Here is a 19963-nt window from a genome sequence, read left to right as displayed (position 1 = left end):
TAATCTTTATTATTTCCTTCCTTCTGCTGACTTTAGGTTTTGTTTGTTCTTCTTTTTCTAATCCTCTTAGGTGGTAAGTTAGGTTGTTTATTTGAGATTTTTGTTTTTTGAGGAAGGCCTCTATTGCTATGAACTTCCCTCTAAGAACTGCTTTTGCTGCATCCCATAGATTTTGTATGGTTGTGTTTTCATTGTCATTTGTCTCAAGGTATTTTTTAATTTCCTCTTTGATTTCATTGTTGACCATTGGTTTTTAGTAGCATGTTGTTTAGTCTCCATGTAATCGCTTTTTTCTCATTTCATTTTCTGTGGTTGATTTCTAGTTTCATGCCGTTGTGGTCTGAAAAGATGCTTGAGATAATTTCTGTACTCTTAAATTTGTTGAGGCTTGTTTTGTGCCCTAGTATGTGCTCAATCCTAGAGAATGTTCCATGTGCATTTGAAAAGAATGTGTATTCTGGTTTGGGGTTTTTTGGGTTTTTTTTGGATGTAGTGTCCTGAAAATATCAAGTCTAACTGTTCTATTGTATCATTTAGCATCTCTGTTGCTTTATTGAATTTCTGTCTAGAAGATCTGTCCATTGATGTGAGTGGGGTGCTAAAGTCTCCTACTATTATGGTATTGCTATCAATTTCTCCCTTTATGTCTGTTAGTATTTGTTTTATATATTTGGGTGCTTCTAAATTAGGTGTATATATGTTGTATATATATGAGAGTAAAATCCTTGTATTGATCCTTTTATCATTATGTACGGTAAGTCCCCTACATACAAATGAGTTCCATTCCAACAGCATGTTCGTAAGTCCAATTTGTTCATAAGTCCAACAAAGTTAGCCTAGGTAACCAACTAACACAGTTGGCTATATAGTACTGTACTGTAATAGGTGTATAATACTTTTCACACAAATAATACATAAAAAACAAACACAAAAAATAAAGAGAACATTTTTAATATTACAGTACAGTACCTTGAAAAGTACAGTAGTACCAGCTACATCACCACTGCTTTTACACTTGCTTCCGGACATCCTGGGCTTGAAATAAAGATACTGTACTACTGTACTCTATACAGTACTGTACAATAAAGTACACAAAGGCACAACCATTTGTAGAGGATGCACACATGTGACAATGTACACCAGACATGTGAACTAACTTATGTGATTGGACATGTGAACACATGTTCGCATCTTTGAAATTTCATAACTTGGAGGTTTGTATGTAGGGGACTTACTGTAGTGTCCTTCTTTATCTTTCCTTATAACCGTTGTTTTAAAGTCTATTTTGTCTGATATGAGTATTGTGGCCCCTGCTTTCTTGTCATTTCTGTTTGCATGAAACGTGTTTTTCCATCCCCTCACTTTCAATCTACGTGTCCTTTACCCTAAAGTGAGACTCGTATAGGCCGCATATTGTAGGCTCTTTTTTTTTTTTTTTTATCCTATCTGCCACCCTGTGTCTTTTGATTGGAACATTTAGTCCATTGACATTTAAGGTAATTATTGATAGATATGTATTTATTGCCATTTTAAACCTTATTTTCCCATTGATGTTATATTTCTTCTGTGTCCCTTTCTGTTCTTCCTTTTGTGCTTTGATGATTTCCTTTTGTATTATACTTATGTTCTCTTTGTTTTTTTGTGAATCTATTGTATGTTTTTGACTTGTGTTTACCCTGTTTTTCAAGTATTGTTAACTGCTTCCTATATTTAGTTGCCTTAGACCGGTAGTCATATAGGCTCAAACACCTTCTAGGAAATGAAAAAAACCCCTACATTTTCTCATTTTCTTACTCTCCTCCCCCACATTTTATGATTCTGACGTCCTCTTTTACATCTTCATGTTCATCCTTTTGCTTTTCACTGTGGTTATCTTCACTTTCACAGAAATTTTTTGATTTTTTTTTTTTTGATTTGTGTACTGGCTTATTTAGGTGATTTGCTTCCCAATTGTGATTTTCTCTTTCCTATGGATTCTTACTACTTTTCTATTTAGAGAATAGAAATATTTCTTTTAGGATAGGTTTAGTATTGTTGTATTCTTTTAGTTTTTGCTTGTCTGCGAAATTCTTTCTCTCCTTCTATTCTAAATGATAGTCTTGCTGGGTAGAGTATCCTAGGTTGCAGATTTTTCCCTTTCAGGACTTTGAATATATCTTGCCACTCCATTTCTGGCTTGCAACATTTCTGTAGAGAAATCAGCTGATAGCCTTATGGGGGTTCCCTTGTAATTAACCCTTGTTTTTCTCTTGCTGCCTTTAGAATCCTCTCTTTATCTTTAACTTTTGTCATTTTTATTATAATATGCCTTGGTGTAGGTCTGTTTTGGGTTTATCTTGTTTGGGACCCTCTGTGCTTCCTGTACCTGGATATGTTTCCTTGCCTAGGTTTGGGAAGTTTTCAGCCATAATTTCTTCAAATACATTTTCATTCCCCTTTCCTCCTCCTTCCCCTTCTGGAATCCCTATTATGCATAGATTGGCACATTCTATACTATCCCATAGGTCTCATATTGCTTTCATTAAAAAAAAGTTTTATTTTATATTGGAGTATCATTGATTAACAATGGTGTGTTAGTTTCAGGTGTACAGCAAAGTGATTCAGTTATACATATACAAAAGTATCTATTCTTTTTCAAATTCTTTTCTCATATAGGTTATTACAGAATATTGAATAGAGTTCCCTGTGCTATATGGTAGGTCCTTGTTGGTTATCTATTTTAAATATAACAGTGTGTCTGTGTCAATCCCGAACTCCCAATCTATCCCTCCACTTCCCCTCCCCCTCCCCCCAGTAATAATAAGTTCGTTCTCTAAATCTGTGAGTCTGTTACTATCTTGTAAATAAGTTCATTTGTATCATTTTCTTTCATTTGGCTTTCTGTCTGCTGTCCTGATTGGGTACTTTCCATCATTCTATCTTCCAGGTCACTTATTCGTTCTGCTGCATTATTCATTCTGCTATTCATTGCCTTTAGCTCAGCTTTTGTCTCAGCAAATGAGTTTCCTAATTTTTCTTGGTTCTTCTTTATAGTCTCTAGTTCCTTTTTACAGTACTCTGCATTTCTGTCAGTAGCCTTTCTTAATTGCTTCAGTATCTTCATTATCTTCTTTATGAAATTGGTGTCTATTAGACTGAAGAGGTCTGTTTCATTGTTTGTTCTTTCAAGGGAATTCTCTTGGTCTTTTAACTGGAAGTGGTTCCTCTGCTTCTTCATTTTACTTATATTTCTCTTATTCTGGGGGTTTAGGAGAAACAATTATCTACTGTGGTCTTAGAGGGTTATATATATGTGGGAGTGTCCCTGTGTAGCTTTAATATTTTTGGTGTGAGGGCTGTTTTTAGTGTGGATGTCTGTCGCCCCTTTCCTTGGTGTGTGCTGACCATTATGCCCTTGATAGGGACTGTGCAGATGAGGTGATTGGTGCTCTGTCCTGGGGTTTTCAGTGGCAGCAGCGGCTCACATGTACCCCCAGAGCACACGATGGAAATGGTGGCAGTTCAAGAACTCTCCTGGAGTCCAGGAGTCCAGTGGCAGCGGCTTGCAACCACTCCTGTAGCCCAGGGGTGGGGGTGGGATGGCGGCTTGCGATTGTTCCTGGAGCTTGTAGCCTTATGTAAGTTTAGGGAGTTAGACAAAGCTCAGGTGGGCTGGGCCTTCTCTCAGCAAATGCCCTTCCTCTTGGGCCTCATCACATCATTCACTGAGCCTGGAACCTTCACTAAAGATCCTTCCAGGAGGGGTCTGGTCTAGCCACCCCACTATCCCTATGGGCAACTGTGAAAGCACAGCCTGCTCCTTTGGGGGGCCACTGCATTAACTGGTACTGATTTATTGCAAAGGCAGCATCCAATTTCAGGATAAAGGCAGGCTTAACTTCACCCGGACAAGAGGCTGGTGAGTGGTAATGTTGCTGTGCTGGGTAACCTTCAGGCACTGTGAGATGAGGTAGCTCCAAACTTACAGGAAACCAAGGATACAGTGACCAATCACTCTGTTATTCTGCATGCTGGGATTCCCCCAGGTATTCCTGCAGCACATGCTCTGGATCTTGTCTTTCTGGTCACATTGTGAGCTCTTCAAGGGCAGAGAATGGGTCTTCAGCAGCTTTACCTGCAGTGCCTAACAGAATGCCAGACCCATTCCAGACTCAACAAAATTTGATAAATAAGAAAATGCATTAATTAATGGAGGGGCAGATCAGGGGGCTTTCAGACTATGTAAACTGCCTGCCTGAGTGGCTATTTCACATAATGTGCTTTCAGAATTCCCTGAAAACACATGCCTTTATTTCAAAAACTAATTCTGAAAAGCAGAAAAGATGTTTCCCAGCACAAAAACTGACTCCATCAAAACTGTCAAACCCAACAACGCATTAAACATGCTTTCAATTCCTCATTCATTCAATGAACACTTACTGAATCTTCATTACATGCCAAGCACTATGACAAGTGCTGGAGACAAGAAGAGATAAGATGTGATCTCTCGCGAGGCTGGGCATTGATCACTTTTTTTTTTTTTTTTTTAATTCTGGCATTTTCTCTCTTTTTTTTAAAAAATAATTAATTAATTAATTAATTTATGGCTGTGTTGGGTCTTTGTTTCTGTGCCAGGGCCCTCTCCAGTTGTGGCAAGCGGGGGCCACTCTTCCTCGCGGTGCACAGGCCTCTCATTATCGCAGCCTCTCGTTGCAGAGCACAGGCTCCAGACGCACAGTCTCAGTAATTGTGGCTCATGGGCCTAGTTGCTCCACGGCATGTGGGATCTTCCCAGACCAGGGCTCGAACCGGTGTCCCCTGCATTGGCAGGCAGACTCTCAACCACTGCGCCACCAGGGAAGCCCGATCACTTCTTTTTAAACTTCCTGTTGTGGTTGTGATGTACAGCCAGGGTGGAGAAGGGCTGTCCAGAAGGGCCCTCTGCTCACTGCCCTCAGCCTGCACAGTACAGAGGGCACACCCACCACATTTTGGGACCACCCACCAACTCCACTTTTGTCCTCCCGATTTCTGCCTTTTTCTCTCTTAGCCTGTCAAAATCTCAGACTGAAGCACTTACTGATTTTTTGCAGCTACTGAATAATGTTCCTCTTCTTTATGGTAACCTTAAAACTAAAATAGAAATGTTTGTAATTGAAAGAAATATTCTTTAAAGTCTATAGTGCTTTACAATTTTCAAAAGTTTCATATACATGATTTCATATAATCCCATAATAACCCCTTTTTTTCTCCTACCCCTGTGTTGCCCCTCCTTTCCCTCTCCCTACTGGTAACCACTAGTTTGTTCTCTATATCTGTGAGTTTACTTCTTTTCTGTTTTATTCACTAGTTTGTTGTATTTTTTAGGTTCCACATATAAATGATATCATACAGTATTTGTCTTTCTCTGTCTTATTTCACTGAGCATACATAATGCCCTCTAAGTCACTCCATGTTGCTGCAAATGGAAAAATTTCATTCTTTTTTATGGCTGAGTAGTATTCCAGTGTGTGTGTGTGTGTGTGTGTGTACATACATATGTATATATGTATGTGTGTGTGCATGTGTGTGTGTGTATCTTCTTTACCCATTCATCTGTTGATGGACATTTAGGTTGCTTCCATACATTGGCAATTGTAAATAATGCTGCTGTGAACACTGGGGTGCTTGTTTCTTTTTGAATTAGTGTTTTGGGGTTTTTTTGGATATATATCCAGGAGTGGAATTGTTGGGTCATAAGGTAGTTCTACTTTTAGTTTTTTGAGAAACCTCCATACTGTTTTCCACAGTGACTGCACCAAATCTCACTCCTACCACCAGTGTACAAGGGCTTCCTTTTCTTCACCTTCTTGCCAACATTTACTTGTGTTCTTTTTTTTTTTTTATTAATTTTTATTGGAGTATAGTTGCTTTACAATGTTGTTAGTTTCTGCTGTGCAGCAAAGTGAATCAGTTATATGTATCCATACATTCACTCTTTTTTAGATTTCCTTCCCATTTAGGTCACCACAGAGCACTGAGTAGAGTTCCCTGTGCTATACAGTAGGTTCTCATTAGTTATCTCTTTTATACATAGTAGTGTATATATGTCAATCCCAATCTCCTAACTCATCCAACCCTCTCCTTCCCCCCTTGATAACTGTAAATTTGTTCTCTCCATCTGTGACTCTATTTCTGCTTTACAAATAAGTTCATCTGTACCATTTTTCTAGATTCCACATATTTGTTTTTCTCTTTCTGACTTACTTCACTCTCTATGACAATCTCTAGGTCCATCCACGTCTCTGCAAATGGCACTATTTTGTTCCTTTTTATGGCTGAGTAATATTCCATTGTACCTATGTACCACATCTTCTTTATCTATTCCTCTGTCAATGGACATTTAGGTTGCTTCCATGTCCTGACTATTGTAAATAGTGCTGCAGTGAACATCAGGGTGCATGCATCCTTTAGAATTCTGGTTTTCTCCAGATATACGCCTAGGAGTGGAATTGCTGGGTCATATGATAGCTCTAGTTTTAGTTTTTTAAGAACCTCCATACTGTTCTCCATAATAGCTGTACCAATTTACATTCCCACCAACAGTGTAGGAGGGTTCCCTTTTCTCCATACCCTCTCCAGCATTTACTGTTTGTAGAGTTTTTGATGATGGCCAATCTGACCAGTATGAGGCGATACCACATTGTAGTTTTAATTTGCATTTCTCTAATAATTACTGATGTTGAGGAGCTTTTCATGTGTTTGTTGGCCATCTGTATGTCTTCTTTGGAGAAATGTCTATTTAGGTCTTCTGCCCATTTTTTGATTGGGTTGTTTGTTTTTTTTTTTGATTTTGAGCTGCATGAGCTGTTTGTATATTTTGGAAATTATTCCCTTGTCAGTTGCTTCGTTTGCAAATATTTTCTCCCATTCTGAGGGTTGTCTTTTTGTTTTGTTTATGGTTTCCTTTGCTGTGCAAAAGCTTTTAATTAGGTCCCGTTTGTTTATTTTTGTTTTTATTTTCATTACTGTAGGCGGTGGATTGAAAAAGATTTTGCTGTGACTTATGTCAAAGAGTGTTCTTCCTATATTTTCCTCTAAGTGTTTTATAGTATCCAGCCTTACATTTAGGTCTTTAATCCATTTTGAGTTCATTTTTGTGTATGGTGGTAGGGAGTGTTCTAATTTCATTCTTTTACATGTAGCTGTCCAGTTTTCCCAGCACCACTTATTGAAGAGACGATCTTTTCTCCATTGTATATTCTCACCGACTTTGTCATAGATTAGGTGACCATAGGTGCATGGGTTTATCTCTGGGCTTTCTATCTTTGTGTTCTTTTTGATGATAGCCATTCTGACTGGTGTGAGGTGAAATCTCATTGTGGTTTTGATTCACATTTCCATGATGATTAGCGATGTTGAGCTAAAATAGAATATTTTAAATCTGGCCTTTTCAAAAACAAACCCTAAAACGTATTTCTTTTAAACTGCAAGCTCATCAACCCAAAACGTATTTATTAAATGCATATTATGTTTAGGACAACTAGGAACTCTAAGGCAATAGGAACAGTCCCAATCTTCTGTTTAAACTTTGGTCCTAAATTGAAATTTTTTCTATGGTTAAATGTTCTCAGGGGAAAAAAGGTACTAATTGATCTTGGAGGTGTTGTCCTTTTAGTACTGAATAAGGCCTCATAATATGAAAAGGGTGTCCCAGGACCTAGCACTGTCTGAAATAGAGAATCTATAAGCTCAGATTCCATAGGCTTGACTTCCATTCCATAAAGAGTAATTGATTCTGAGTGGTCTCTTAAGGGACCAGTGGTCCTTGTTTGCCCAGGACTAAGAGGTTGGCAGAGTCTCTGCAAAGCAGGACTGCTGGTCTCCCTAATGATCACCTCTCCTCTCGCCACCAAAGTTCTTCTCTCAGAAATGAAGATACTAAATGCAGACAACCCCAGACATAAATCATATTGCAAGTTCAAAGATTTCATTGTAAGATGGATTATTCCACACACTCCATGCCAATGGTGATGTATACCATTTTTTGCTGGTGTGCAAGATGGGTATTTTTCTTGGTCTTGTACCTCAAAATATTCCTGTTGGAGACAGACCCTGACAGATTTTAGGCACCTACATTCTCTTCCCTCTATCCACTATCTAATATTCCTCCCGGGACAGCAAAGTAGGGTTGCCACAAGGTTCCCTGGTTAAACTGGGGTGAACCTCCTACGCTGGCACAAAAGTGCTACTTCTTAACTTCCATCGTCTCACATAAGGACTAGAACTCAGGTTCTGAGCAGCACCAGGACCACACAAACTCTTTAAGGGACAAGCACATCGTTTCACATTTCATTGTCCAAAGAGACGCACCAGCAGGATACCTCACAGAAAGATCCACGGCCAGTGGCTTTCTTGGGACCGTCTTGGATTCAAATCTCAGCTCAAGCACTAAGTCTGTGACTGTGGGGAGGTTAGCAGCCATCTTCCTGATTCTGTTTCCTCACCTGTAAAAGGAGGTTAATCCTACCTGCACTGTTAGGAAGGAAGATCAGAAATCAAACCAAAAACATCCAAGCACCTGACATGTAGTACAAATTGAACGTGTGATGCTCAAATAATAAGCAAGTAAAACCTTGTACACATTTGTTAAAACACACACAAAATACACACACATGCTTCAGAACAGCAAGTCTGACACAAACAAAAAGCAATTCTTTTTAGAAATATTTCCTTTATGTAGAAATGCAGTATTGATTTAGTAAGAAACTCATTTTTCACCATCTGATTTGAACAGATTCTCTCCTCCCAAGGTATTTGATTGAGGGTACAACATTGTAGCATATATTTTATTATTATCATTATTATTTTCCACAACATTTAATGCCATGTTTCCTTCTCCCACATAGAATATCACCCAATAGAAGTTTCCCAAAGGAGCCACGGCACATTCATTACAAAGATAGAAGGGAAAACCGTTTTTCAATCTCTGCTTTCTAATAGGATGATTCAACTAAAACAATGTCGGATTTAATCAGCTATGAAACTGAAAAAAATGGAAACCAGCCCAAGTGAACATCATGGCTGTGATCATGAACACCTCTGAGAAGTGAGGGGAAAAAAGAGGAATATCTGCCTCTTCTTCCCAAACTTCAATATAACTTTAAATTACTTTAAAAAATATTTATAAAAAGACATCCCTCTGCCTTAATGATGTGAAATCTGGGTGTTTTCTCAGGGCCATGCCTGGGCAAGCAGAAGGCACATATGCAATGGAAAACATTTGGAAAACAGTAGCCCCTCTGAGACTTCTGGTATGTGGACAGGAGACTTTCTGATTTCCAATCTTGGCTCATTTCAGAAGAAAGAAGGGTTACATCCCTGGTGGGGGGAGGGTGGGGGGGAAACGCAGCCACCTTCAGGGCACGTGCCTGACTTCCAATCCATTCAAGTGTCCATTCACAGTTAGTCCTCCAGGCTCATTGAATTTTCAGTATTCTGCAAACCTCTCTCCACACGGTCCCTCCCCGGCAGTCTTCTGAGTGTAGTTAATGTGTTTGAGAACAGTAATGTCACAAGGCAAAGGATTGGGGGGCTTCCCAAGGAACAACCATCTTGCATATGTTCTGGAAGACAAGTCATCTCAGCTTTACCTTCTAACTTCTGGAGCAGACGCCCGGGTTCCCAACGTCCAGATTTCAGTGGTTGGAGATCATGCCAGAAAAGTGAAGACCCAGCTAGCCCAGAATGGACTGTCTCTGCAGTTCTAGCACATTCTCCACACACCTCCATACTACTCAAATGTCCTAGAAAGTATTAAATCAACTGGACATGGCTGATTCAATGGTACAAAAAAAGCTTTATAAAAATACTCCCTGCACTTAAAAAATCAAAACAAAATAGATGCATGTAAACATCACCTCTAAGTCACTGGAGAACTCTGGAGTCTTTTTATCTCCTCTGTCCAGTGATTTGCAGTCTTACGTGTTCAGCTTTTGTTTGTTTCTTTTTTTTGGAGGTATCAATCTATTTTTTTCTTATTAACAGAGTTCAGAGTCTGAGGCCGCCTTTGGTTATGAGCTTGTGGTTTGATTGGCAGGAATAGTATGATCAGGAGACTGATAACGTGTAAGTAAAAGTACATGGACCTAGGAATAAACACACAAATTATATTTCAAACAAGGGTGTATGTGGGAAATGTCACATGAAGCAATTACATCACCTTTTGGTACTGGCGGACCTGACTGCCCTCAGGCTTGCCTTGATCCACTCCACAGATAACTCCCTTTGGTGTGTAAGCGGGCCAGGGATGAACCAAAACCACAAAGCTGGGCAGAGCAAACCAACCAGCCCATCTGCAGACAGACGTATGGCGATGTCCCACTGATGTAATAAGCAGATCGAGAGAATCAACCCTGACAGCTAGAAACCCACCATATTAAAAGTCTAAGGATGCATGGAATGAAATTGAAGCCCTACCCTATGTTCCCCAAACACAAATGCAACTGACACTTTAGCCAATGTGCTCCACTAAGTGTCAGGGGTTCTTGTATATATTATGAGCCTGAAGAATCCAGATTTCAAAAGCCTACTCCATAACTCGATTTTCATCCAAACTAAAACAAGTTTTGCTTTTGAGGTTTGTGGACTTATTGCATAAGTGTGGTACTGGACACAGTGTAGATGCTCAATAAATACTGTACACATCAATGAATGCAAGTAATTAGAAACAGCTTTTATAAAATTGTTCTATATCCATTTGGGAAAACTGAACTTACACTTTCTCCAATGCTTTTTGAAGAGCAAAGGAAAATAATGTTAAGGGGCAGGGGACCCACATTGATTTACATATCATTCCCCAGCTTCTGTGATCATAATGTCAGGTCTATAGAATAGTTAAAAGCTCCAGCAGAACCAAACATATCTTCATTTCTTCTTTCAATAAGCATTTACTGCCTAGGATGTATGAAGCATTGAACTGGGATCTACAAAAGGCAAAGACCCCACCCCTTCTTTTGGGAATGGAAAAGAAGAGACGTATAGACATAATGGTAGTAATTAGCAGAGGGGTGAATAGCCACAGGTAAGTGACCATCTGATTTACTATTTAAACCAGGACATTAATGAGAGTGAATAACAGCTCTACAGATAAACACACTGGCTCAGCAAGTGTAAGCTGGGATTCTCACAGGCACACCCCAGGCAGAGGGAACTCCAGCTTTCAAAGTCTGCTCTCGTAAAATGTACTTTGTTCTTGCATTTTGCCTTAATCTTTTACGTGTGGCCAAATCTACACTGGAGCAATTTTGTTAGATTAAAGCCAAATATTCTGGAAGTCAAGGGAAAAAAAACTTCGACTTCCCAGGGAGGTTTAGTAACCTATTCTGACATTCCATACTTCTCTCAAATTTTAAGCAATACTTCCATCTTTTTGTTATGGAAAAACTCAGCTAACATTTATAGAGCATGCTAGGACTAAACTAGGTATTCCAGATACACAGATGAATAAAGCATAGTTCTACTCTCAAGGAGTTTGCTATCTACAAAAATTCCTACACAAATTCTAACATTCTTATACATTGAATTTAATAAAGTGTTATCTAGTTAAAGACAACAACATGAGATTTTGCTTTTGAAAATGATTTCATAGAAAGGTTCTGCTCTGGCTAAATGTTTGTGTCCTCCCCCAAATTCATACGTCGAAGCCCTGACTTCCAATCTGATGGTATTTGGAGAAGTAGACTTTGGGTGGTAATTTGGTTTAGATGAGGAAATGACGGTGGGGCCCCCATGACAGCATTAGTACCCTTATTAGAAAATAAAGGGAGATCAGAGCGTGAGCCATCTTTCTCTGTGTCCCGCTCACTGTCCCTCACCCCATCTCTCTTGCTGTCCTTGTCTCCCTCGGTCTCCCTCTCTGCTATGTGAGGACACAGTGAGACGGTAGCCTTCTGCCAGCCACAAAGAGGGCTTTCATCGGAAACCAAATCTGCTGGCACCTTGATCTTGGACTTCCCAGCCTCCAAGATCGTGAGACATAATATCTGCTGTTTAAGTCACCCAGTCTATAGTATTTAGTCATAGCAGCCTGAGCTAAGACAACTTCGTTCATTTTTAAAAAATTTTATTGGATTATAGTTGATTTACAATGTTGTGTTAGTTTCAGATGTACAGCAAAGGGATTCAGTATATATATATATATATATATATATATATATATATATATATTCATTTGTATTCTTTTCTCATATAGGTTATCACAGAATATTGAGTAGAGTTCCCTGTGCTACACAGGAGGTCCTTGTTGGTTATCAATTGATATCTTATAATATAGTAGTGTTTGTATGTTAACCCCAAGCTCCTGATTTATCCCCCCAATCTACATTTCCCCTTTGGTAAACATAAGTTTGTTTCTGATATCTGTAAGTCTTTCTGTTTTGTAAATAAGTTCATTTGTATCATTTTTAAAAATTAGATTCTAGATATGGGTGATACCATATGATATTTGTCTTTCTCTATCTGACTTACTTCACTTAGTATGACAATCTCTAGGTCCATCCATGTTGCTGCAAAAGGCATTATTTCATTCTTTTTTTTTTTTCATTTACTTATTTATTTATTTATGGCTGTGTTGGGTCTTCATTTCTGTGCGAGAGCTTTCTCTAGTTGTGGCAAGTGGGGGCCACTCTTCATCGCGGTGCACGGGCCTCTCACTATTGCGGCCTCTCTTGTTGCGCAGCACAGGCTCCAGACGCGCAGGCTCAGTAATTATGGCTCACAGGCCCAGTTACTCCGTGGCATGTGGGATCTTCCCAGACCAGGGCTCGAACCCTTCTCCCCTGAATTGGCAGGCAGATTCTCAACCACTGTGCCACCAGGGAAGCCCTCATTCTTTTTTTATGGCTGAGTAGTATTCACTGTATATATGTACATCTTCAGTATCCATTCCTCTGTAAATGGACATTTTATGTTGCTTCCACGTCTTGGCTATTGTAAATAGTGCTGCAATGAACATTGGGGTGCATGTTCCTTTTCAAATTATGGTTTTCTCTGGATATATGCCCAGGAGTGGGATTGCTGGATCATATGGTAGTTCTATTTTTAGTTTTTTAAGGAACCTCCAGACTGTTCTCCATAGTGGTTGTACCAATTTACATTCCTACCAACAGTGTAGGAGGGTTCCTTTTTCTCCACACCCTCTCCAGCATTTACTGTTTATAGACTTTCTGATGATGGACATTCTGACTGGTGTGAGGTGATACCACATTGTAGTTTTGATTTGCAGTTCTCTAATAATTAGTGATGTCGAGCATCTTTTCATATACTTTTTGGCCATCTGTATTGCTTCTTTGGAGAAATGTCTATTTAAGTCTTCTGCCCACTTTTTGATTGGGTTGTTCATTTTTTGTTTTGTTTTTTGACGTAGAGCTGCATGAGCTCTTTGCATATTCTGGAGATTAATCCCTTGTCACCTGCTTCGTTTGCAAATATTATCTTCCATTCTATGTGTTGTCTTTTTGTTTTATGGTTCCTTTTGCTGTTCAGAAGCTTTTAAATTTAATTAGGTCCCATCTGTTTATTTTTGTTTTTATTTTTATTAGGAGGTGGGTCCAAAAAGATATTGCTGCAATTTACGTCAGAGTGTTGTGCCTATGTTTTCTTCTAAGAGTTTTATAGGTCTTTGATGCATTTTGAGTTTCTCTTGCATATGGTGTTAGAGAATGTTCTGATTTCATTCTTTTACATGTAGCTGTCCCATTTTCCCAGCACCACTTACTGAAAAGACTGTCTTTTCTCCATTGTATATTCTTGCTTCCTTTGTCGTAGATTAATTGACCATAGGTCCGTGGGTTTATTTCTGGGCTTCTATCCTGTTCCATTGATCTATATGTCTGTTTTTGTGCCAGTACCATACTGTTTTGATTACTGTAGCTTTGTAAGTATAGTCTGAAGCCAGGAAGTCTGATTCCTCCAGCTCCGTTTTTCTTTCTCAGGATTGCTTTGGCTATTTGGGGTCTTTTGTGTCTCCATATGAATTTTAAAGTTTTTTGTTCTAGTTCTGTGAAAAATGTCATTGGTAATTTGGTAGGGATTGCATTGAATCTGTAGATTGCCATGGGTAGTATAGACATTTTGACAATATTGATTCTTCCAATTCCAAGAACATGGTATATATCTTTCCATCTGTTTGTGTCATATTTGATTTCTTTCATCAGTGTCTTATAGTTTTCTGAGTACAAGTCTTTTGTCTCCTTAGGTAGATTTATTCCTATGTATTTTGTTCTTTTTGATGTGATGATAAATGGGATTGTCTCAATTTCTTTTTCTGATCTTTCGTTGTTAGTGTATAGGAATGCAAGAGATTTCTGTGTATTAATTTTGTATCCTGCAACTTTACTGTTCATTGATGAGCTCTAGTAGTTTTCTGGTAGCATCTTTATGACTTTCTATGTATAGTATCATGTCATCTGCAAACAGTGACAGTTTTACTTCTTCTTTTCCAATTTGGGTTCCTTTTATTTCTTCTTTTCTCTGATTGACATGACTAGGACTTCCAAAACTATGTTGAATAAAGGTGGCAACAATGGACATCCTAGCCTTGTTCCTGATCTTAGTGGGAATGCTTTAAGCTTTTAACCATTGAGAATGATGTTGGCTCTGGGTTTCTCATATATGGCCTTTATTATGTTGAGGTAAGTTCCCTCTATTCCCACTTTCTGGAGAGTTTATATCATAAATGGGTGTTGCATTTCATCCAAAGCTTTTTCTGCATCTATTGAGATGATAATATGGTTTTTATTCTTCAGTTTGTTAATGTGGTGTATCACACTGATTGATTTGTGGATATTGAAAAATCCTTTCATCCCTGGGATAAATCCCACTTGATCATGGTGTATGATCCTTTGAATGTGTTGTTGGATTCGGTTTGCTAGTATTTTGTTGAGGATCAGTGATAATGGCCTGTAGTTTTGTGTGTGTGTGATGACTTTGTCTGGTTTTGTCATCAGAATGATGGTGACCTCATAGAATGAGCTTGGGAGTGTTCCTTCCTCTGCAATTTTTTGGAAGAGTTTCAGAAGGACATGTGTTTAACTCTTCTCTAAATGTTTGATAGCATTTACCTGTGAAGCCATCTGGCCCTGGAATTTTGTTTCTTGGAAGTTTTTAATTGCTGTTTCAGTTTCAGTACTTGTGATTGGTCTGTTCATATTTTCTATTTCTTCCTGGTTCAGTCTTGGAAGGTTGTACCTTTGTAAGAATTTGTCCATTTCTTCTAGGTTGTCCATTTTATTGGCATATAGTTATTTGTAGTAGTCTCTTATGATCTTTTGTATTTCTGTGCTGTCAGTTGTAACTTCTCCTTTTTCATTTCTAACTTTATTGATTTGAGTCCTCTCCCTTTTTTTTCTTGATGAGTCTGGATAAAGGTTTATCAATTTTGTTTATCTTCTCAAAGAACCAGCTTTTAGTTTCACTGATCTTTGCTAATGTTTTCATCTCTATTTCATTTATTTCTGCTCTGATCTTTATGATTTCTTTCCTTCTGCTAACTTTGGGTTTTCTTTGTTCTTCTTTCTCTAGTTGATTTAGGTGTAAGGTTATGTTGTTTGAGATTTTTCTTGTTCCCTGAGGTTAAGACTGTATTGCTATAAACTTCCCTCCTATAACTGCTTTTGCTGTGTCCCATAGGTTTTGGGTCGTCATCTTTTCATTGTCATTTGTCTCGAGGTATTTTTTGATTTCCTCTTTGATTTCTTCAGTGATCCATTGGTTGTTTAGTAACATATTGTTTAGCCTCCATGTTTGTTTTTTACAGTTTTTTTCCTGTAATTGATTTCTAATTTCAAGTGTTGTGGTTGGAAAAGATGCTTGATATGATTTCAATTTTCTTAAAATTACCAAGGTGTGATTTGTGGCCCAAGATGGGATCTATCCTGGAGAATGTTCCATGTGCACTTGAGAAGAAAGTGTATTCTGCTGCTTTTGGATGTAATGGTCTATAAATATCAATTAAGTCCATCTGATCTAATGTGTCATTTAAGGCCTGTGTTTCCTTATTGATTTTTCTCTCTGGACGATCTGTCCATTGATGAAAGTGGGGTGTTAAAGCCCCCCCCTCCCATTATTGTGTTACTGTCAATTTCTCCTTTTATGGCTGTTAACATTTGCCTTATATATTGAGGTGCTCCTATGTTGGGTGCATACATATTTACAATTGTCATATCTTCTTCTTGGATTGATCCCTTGATCATTTTGTAGTGTCCTTGTCTCTTGTAACAGTCTTTATTTTAAAGTTTATTTTGTCTGACATGAGTATTGCTACTCCAGCTTCCTTTTGATTTGCATTTGCATGGAATACCTTTTTCCATCCCCTCACTTTCAGTCTGTATGTGTCCCTAGATCTGAAGTGGGTCTCTTGTAGACAGCATATATATGGATCTTGTTTTTGTATCCATTCAGCCAGTCTATGTCTTTTGGTAGGAGCATTTAATCCATTTACATTTAAGGTAATTATCAATATTAATGTTCTTATTGCCATTTTGTTAATTGTTTTGGATTTGTTTTTGAAGGTCTATTTTTCTCCCCTTCCTCTTTTGTTCTCTTCTCTTGTGATTTGATGTCTATCTTTATTGTTGTTTTTGGATTGCTTTTTCTTTTTTTGTGTGTGTATCTATTGTAGATTTTTGGTTTATGGTTCCCATGAGGTTTTGATATAGCGGTTTATATATGTACAAGATTGTTTTAAGTTGCTGGTCACTTAATTTCCAATGCATTTCCAATATCCTGCATTTGTGCTCTCCTCTTCCCACAATTGCTGGTTTTGATATCATATTTGTGTGCAGATGATTTCCTACCTTTACTTTATGTTTGCCTTTACTGATGAGCTTTCCCATTCTTAATTTTCTTGACTTTAGTTGTGATCTTTTCTTTTCCACCTAGAGAAGTTCCTGTAGGATTTTGTTATAAAGCTGGTTTGGTGGTGCTGAACTCTCTTAGCTTTTGCTTGTCTGTAAAACTTTTTCTCTGTTGAATCTGAATGAGAGCCTTGCTGGGTAGGGTATTCTTGGTTGTAGGTTTTTCCCTTTCATCACTTTACAAAATATCATGCCACTCCCTTCTGGCCTGCAGAGTTTCTGCTGAAAAAAATCAGCTGATAACCCTATGGGGATTCCCTTGTATGTTATTTGTTACTTTTCCCTTGTTGCTTTTAATATTTTTTCTTTGTCTTTAATTTTTGTCAGTTTGATTAATATGTGTCTCAGTGTGTTCCTCCTTGGGTTTATCTTGTATGGGACTCTCTGCATTTCCTGGACTTGATTGTTTCCTCTCTCATGTTAGGGAAGTTTTCAGCTATAATCTCTCCAAATATTTTCTCAGGCCCTTTATCTCTCTGTTCTCCTTCTGGGACCCCTATGATGTGAATGTTGGTGCATTTAATGTTGTCCCAGAGGTCTCTGAGACTGTCCTCATTTCTTTTCATTCTTTATTCTGTTCCACGGCAGTGATTTCTACCATTCTGTATTTCAGCTCACTTATTCGTTCTTCTGCTTCAGTTATTCTGCTATCGATCCCTTCTACTTTATTTTTCATTCCAGTTATTGTATTGTTCATTTCTGTTCGTTCTTAAATCTTCTAGCTCTTTGTTAAACATCTCTTGTAACTTCTTCGTCTGTGCCTCCATTCTTTTTCTGAGATCTTGATCATCTCTACTATCATTACTCTAAATTCTTTTTCAGGTAGGTTGCCTATGTCCACTTCATTTAGTTGTTCTTGTCGGTTTTTACCTTGTTCCTTCGTCTGGAACATATTTCTCTGCTGTCCCATTTTGTCTAACTTTCTGTGTTTGTGGTCTTCTTTCTGCTGGCTGGAGGATCGTAGCTCCTCTTGCTTCTGGTGTCTGCCCTCTGGTGGATAAGGCTGGTCTTGAGGTTTGTGCAGGCTTCCTGGCGGGAGGGACTGGTGCCTGCCCACTTGTAGGTGGAGCTGGGTCTTCTCCCTCTGGTGGTCAGGGCCATGTCAAGGGGTGTGTTTAGAGGTGGCTGTGAGCTCAGTATGGCTTTATGCACTTTCACTGTCTGCTGATGGGTGGGGCTGTGTTCCTACCCTACTGGTTGTTTGGCCTGAGGCATCCAAGCACTGGAGCCTGTAGGCTGGTGGGAAGGGCCATGTCTTGATGCCAAAATGGCAACCTCTGTGAGAGTTCACACTGATCAATATCCTCTGGGGCCTCTGCTACCAGTGTCCTTGCCCCACCCCACCCCCAATGAGCCACAGCTGACCCCTGCCTCCCCAGGAGACCCTCCAAGGCTCGTAGGTAGGTCCAGCCCCAGCTCCTATGGAGGTACTGCCTTGTGCTGGGTCCCAGTGTACATGAAAACTTGTGCACGCCCTCCAAGAGTGCAGTCTCTGTTTCCCCCAGTCCTGTGGAGCTCCTGTACTCAAGCCCCACGGGCCTTCAAAGCCAAATGCTCTGGGGGTTCCTCCTCCTGATGCCAGACCCTCATGCTGGGGAGCCTGACGTGGGGCTCAGGACTCTCATTCTTGTGTGAGAACCTCTGTGATATAATTATTTTCCAGTTTGTGGGTCACCCACCTGATGGGTATAGGATTTATGTTGCAAAAGCACCCCTCCTACCGTCTCTCTGTGGCTTCTTCTTTGTCTTTGAATATAAAATATCTTTTTTGGTAGATGCCAGTCTTTTTTGTTGATGGTTGGTCAGCAGTTAGTTGTGATTTCAGTGTTTTCACAAGAGGAGGTAAGCTCAAGTCCTTCTACTCCACCATCTTTTCAGAATCACAAGTTCTTTCATAATACATTTACATGTTCACTTGGGGCTCATTTACAACTTAAAGGAAAAAAATTAGACTAAGAAATTTAAAGCTGGGATTTGTAGTCACTGTACATTGAAAAGTGACTACACAGAAAAATGAAGCCCATCTAACATTTAAATGTCAATCAGGGAAGGGTATCCTGAGAAATGGATTTGCATACAACTGCCATTCATTGCCAGTTATTTAAATTATCCCCTAGTGAGGAACAGATCTGGAATGCATCTAGAGCCATCTCGACTAAAAAGATGATTCAATTTTAATTTCTTTTGCCAGATTCAGTGATTCTCTTAAGAGTTTCTGAAAATAATTGTTTTTAAAAGATTCTGAAAACTTTTTTTGAGAGGCAATCTATAATAGCCATTGGCAACATGTGGCTGTTAAAATTCAAATTAGATAAATTGAAAACTCTGTTCCTCAGTCACACTAGCCACATTTCAAAAGCTCAACAGCCACATGCACTGGTGGCCAACATACTGGATGGTACTTTGGTCACTGTAGAAACTTCTATTGGACAGAGCTGATCTAGATAGGGAACTTAAATTATATACATAAGCAACTATGAAAACAACGTATTAGGTTGAATTGCTTGTAATTGACAGAAGTGACAGAAATGTCAATTTCACCCTAAACAAAGGTGTTTTCTAAAAAAAAATAATAAACTAGATTGTTTTTAAAAAGAAATGGAAATCTACATGAGTGATCTGGATTGATGATTTAATTCTTTCCCTAGAACTCCTGCCTAAATATAGAAATTAGCATGCTTAGTTGGTTAAATGCATGTGATCACAAACAAATCACCATTTTGTGCTACTCCCCTAGCAGTAACATTCATCCAAAATAGCTTCTCCTAGAGAAATTTTTAGTAACTGCACTACTGTTCTTGCTGTTTAAAAAAGAAGAAAAAATTTTGCATCTGAAACTTGGGCCTTGCTGTGTGAGTTTTGTTTAACTGCTCACCCTCTCTGAGCCTCCACTTCCATATATGATAAACAGGGACACTGATACCTACCCTTGTCTCTTCTCAGCTCACTGCTCTACACCTTGGATTGATTCTATATTCTGCCCACACTCATGTTTCTCGGGGCTTCCTCCTATCACAATGGGGCTTATCTATGCTGCTCCCTGGGTCCGGAACACAACCCACAGTGTTCCATCCACCACTCTCAGCACC

The 19963-nt window shown here is 38.9% G+C and overlaps 1 protein-coding gene across 4 annotated transcripts in view; it reads right to left on the bottom strand.

The window, feature by feature from the left end:
* Positions 1–8672: 8672 nt before the first annotated feature.
* Positions 8673–19963, bottom strand: part of MBOAT1 (membrane bound O-acyltransferase domain containing 1) — a 108563-nt gene continuing 97272 nt past the window's right edge. For all 4 annotated transcript variants that reach the window (XM_057555322.1, XM_007197152.2, XM_007197153.2 and 1 more), the window contains one exon: positions 8673–10106. In XM_057555322.1, the coding sequence (XP_057411305.1) occupies positions 10032–10106 (75 nt within the window). In that variant the 3' untranslated portion in view covers positions 8673–10031. The remainder of the gene's footprint in view (positions 10107–19963) is intronic.

This window comes from Balaenoptera acutorostrata, chromosome 10 (assembly GCF_949987535.1).
Source record: "Balaenoptera acutorostrata chromosome 10, mBalAcu1.1, whole genome shotgun sequence".
In the NCBI taxonomy this organism is placed as follows: Eukaryota; Metazoa; Chordata; class Mammalia; order Artiodactyla; family Balaenopteridae; genus Balaenoptera; species Balaenoptera acutorostrata.
Note: the sequence above shows the minus strand (reverse complement) of the source record. Positions and strands in the feature narration are given on the sequence as shown.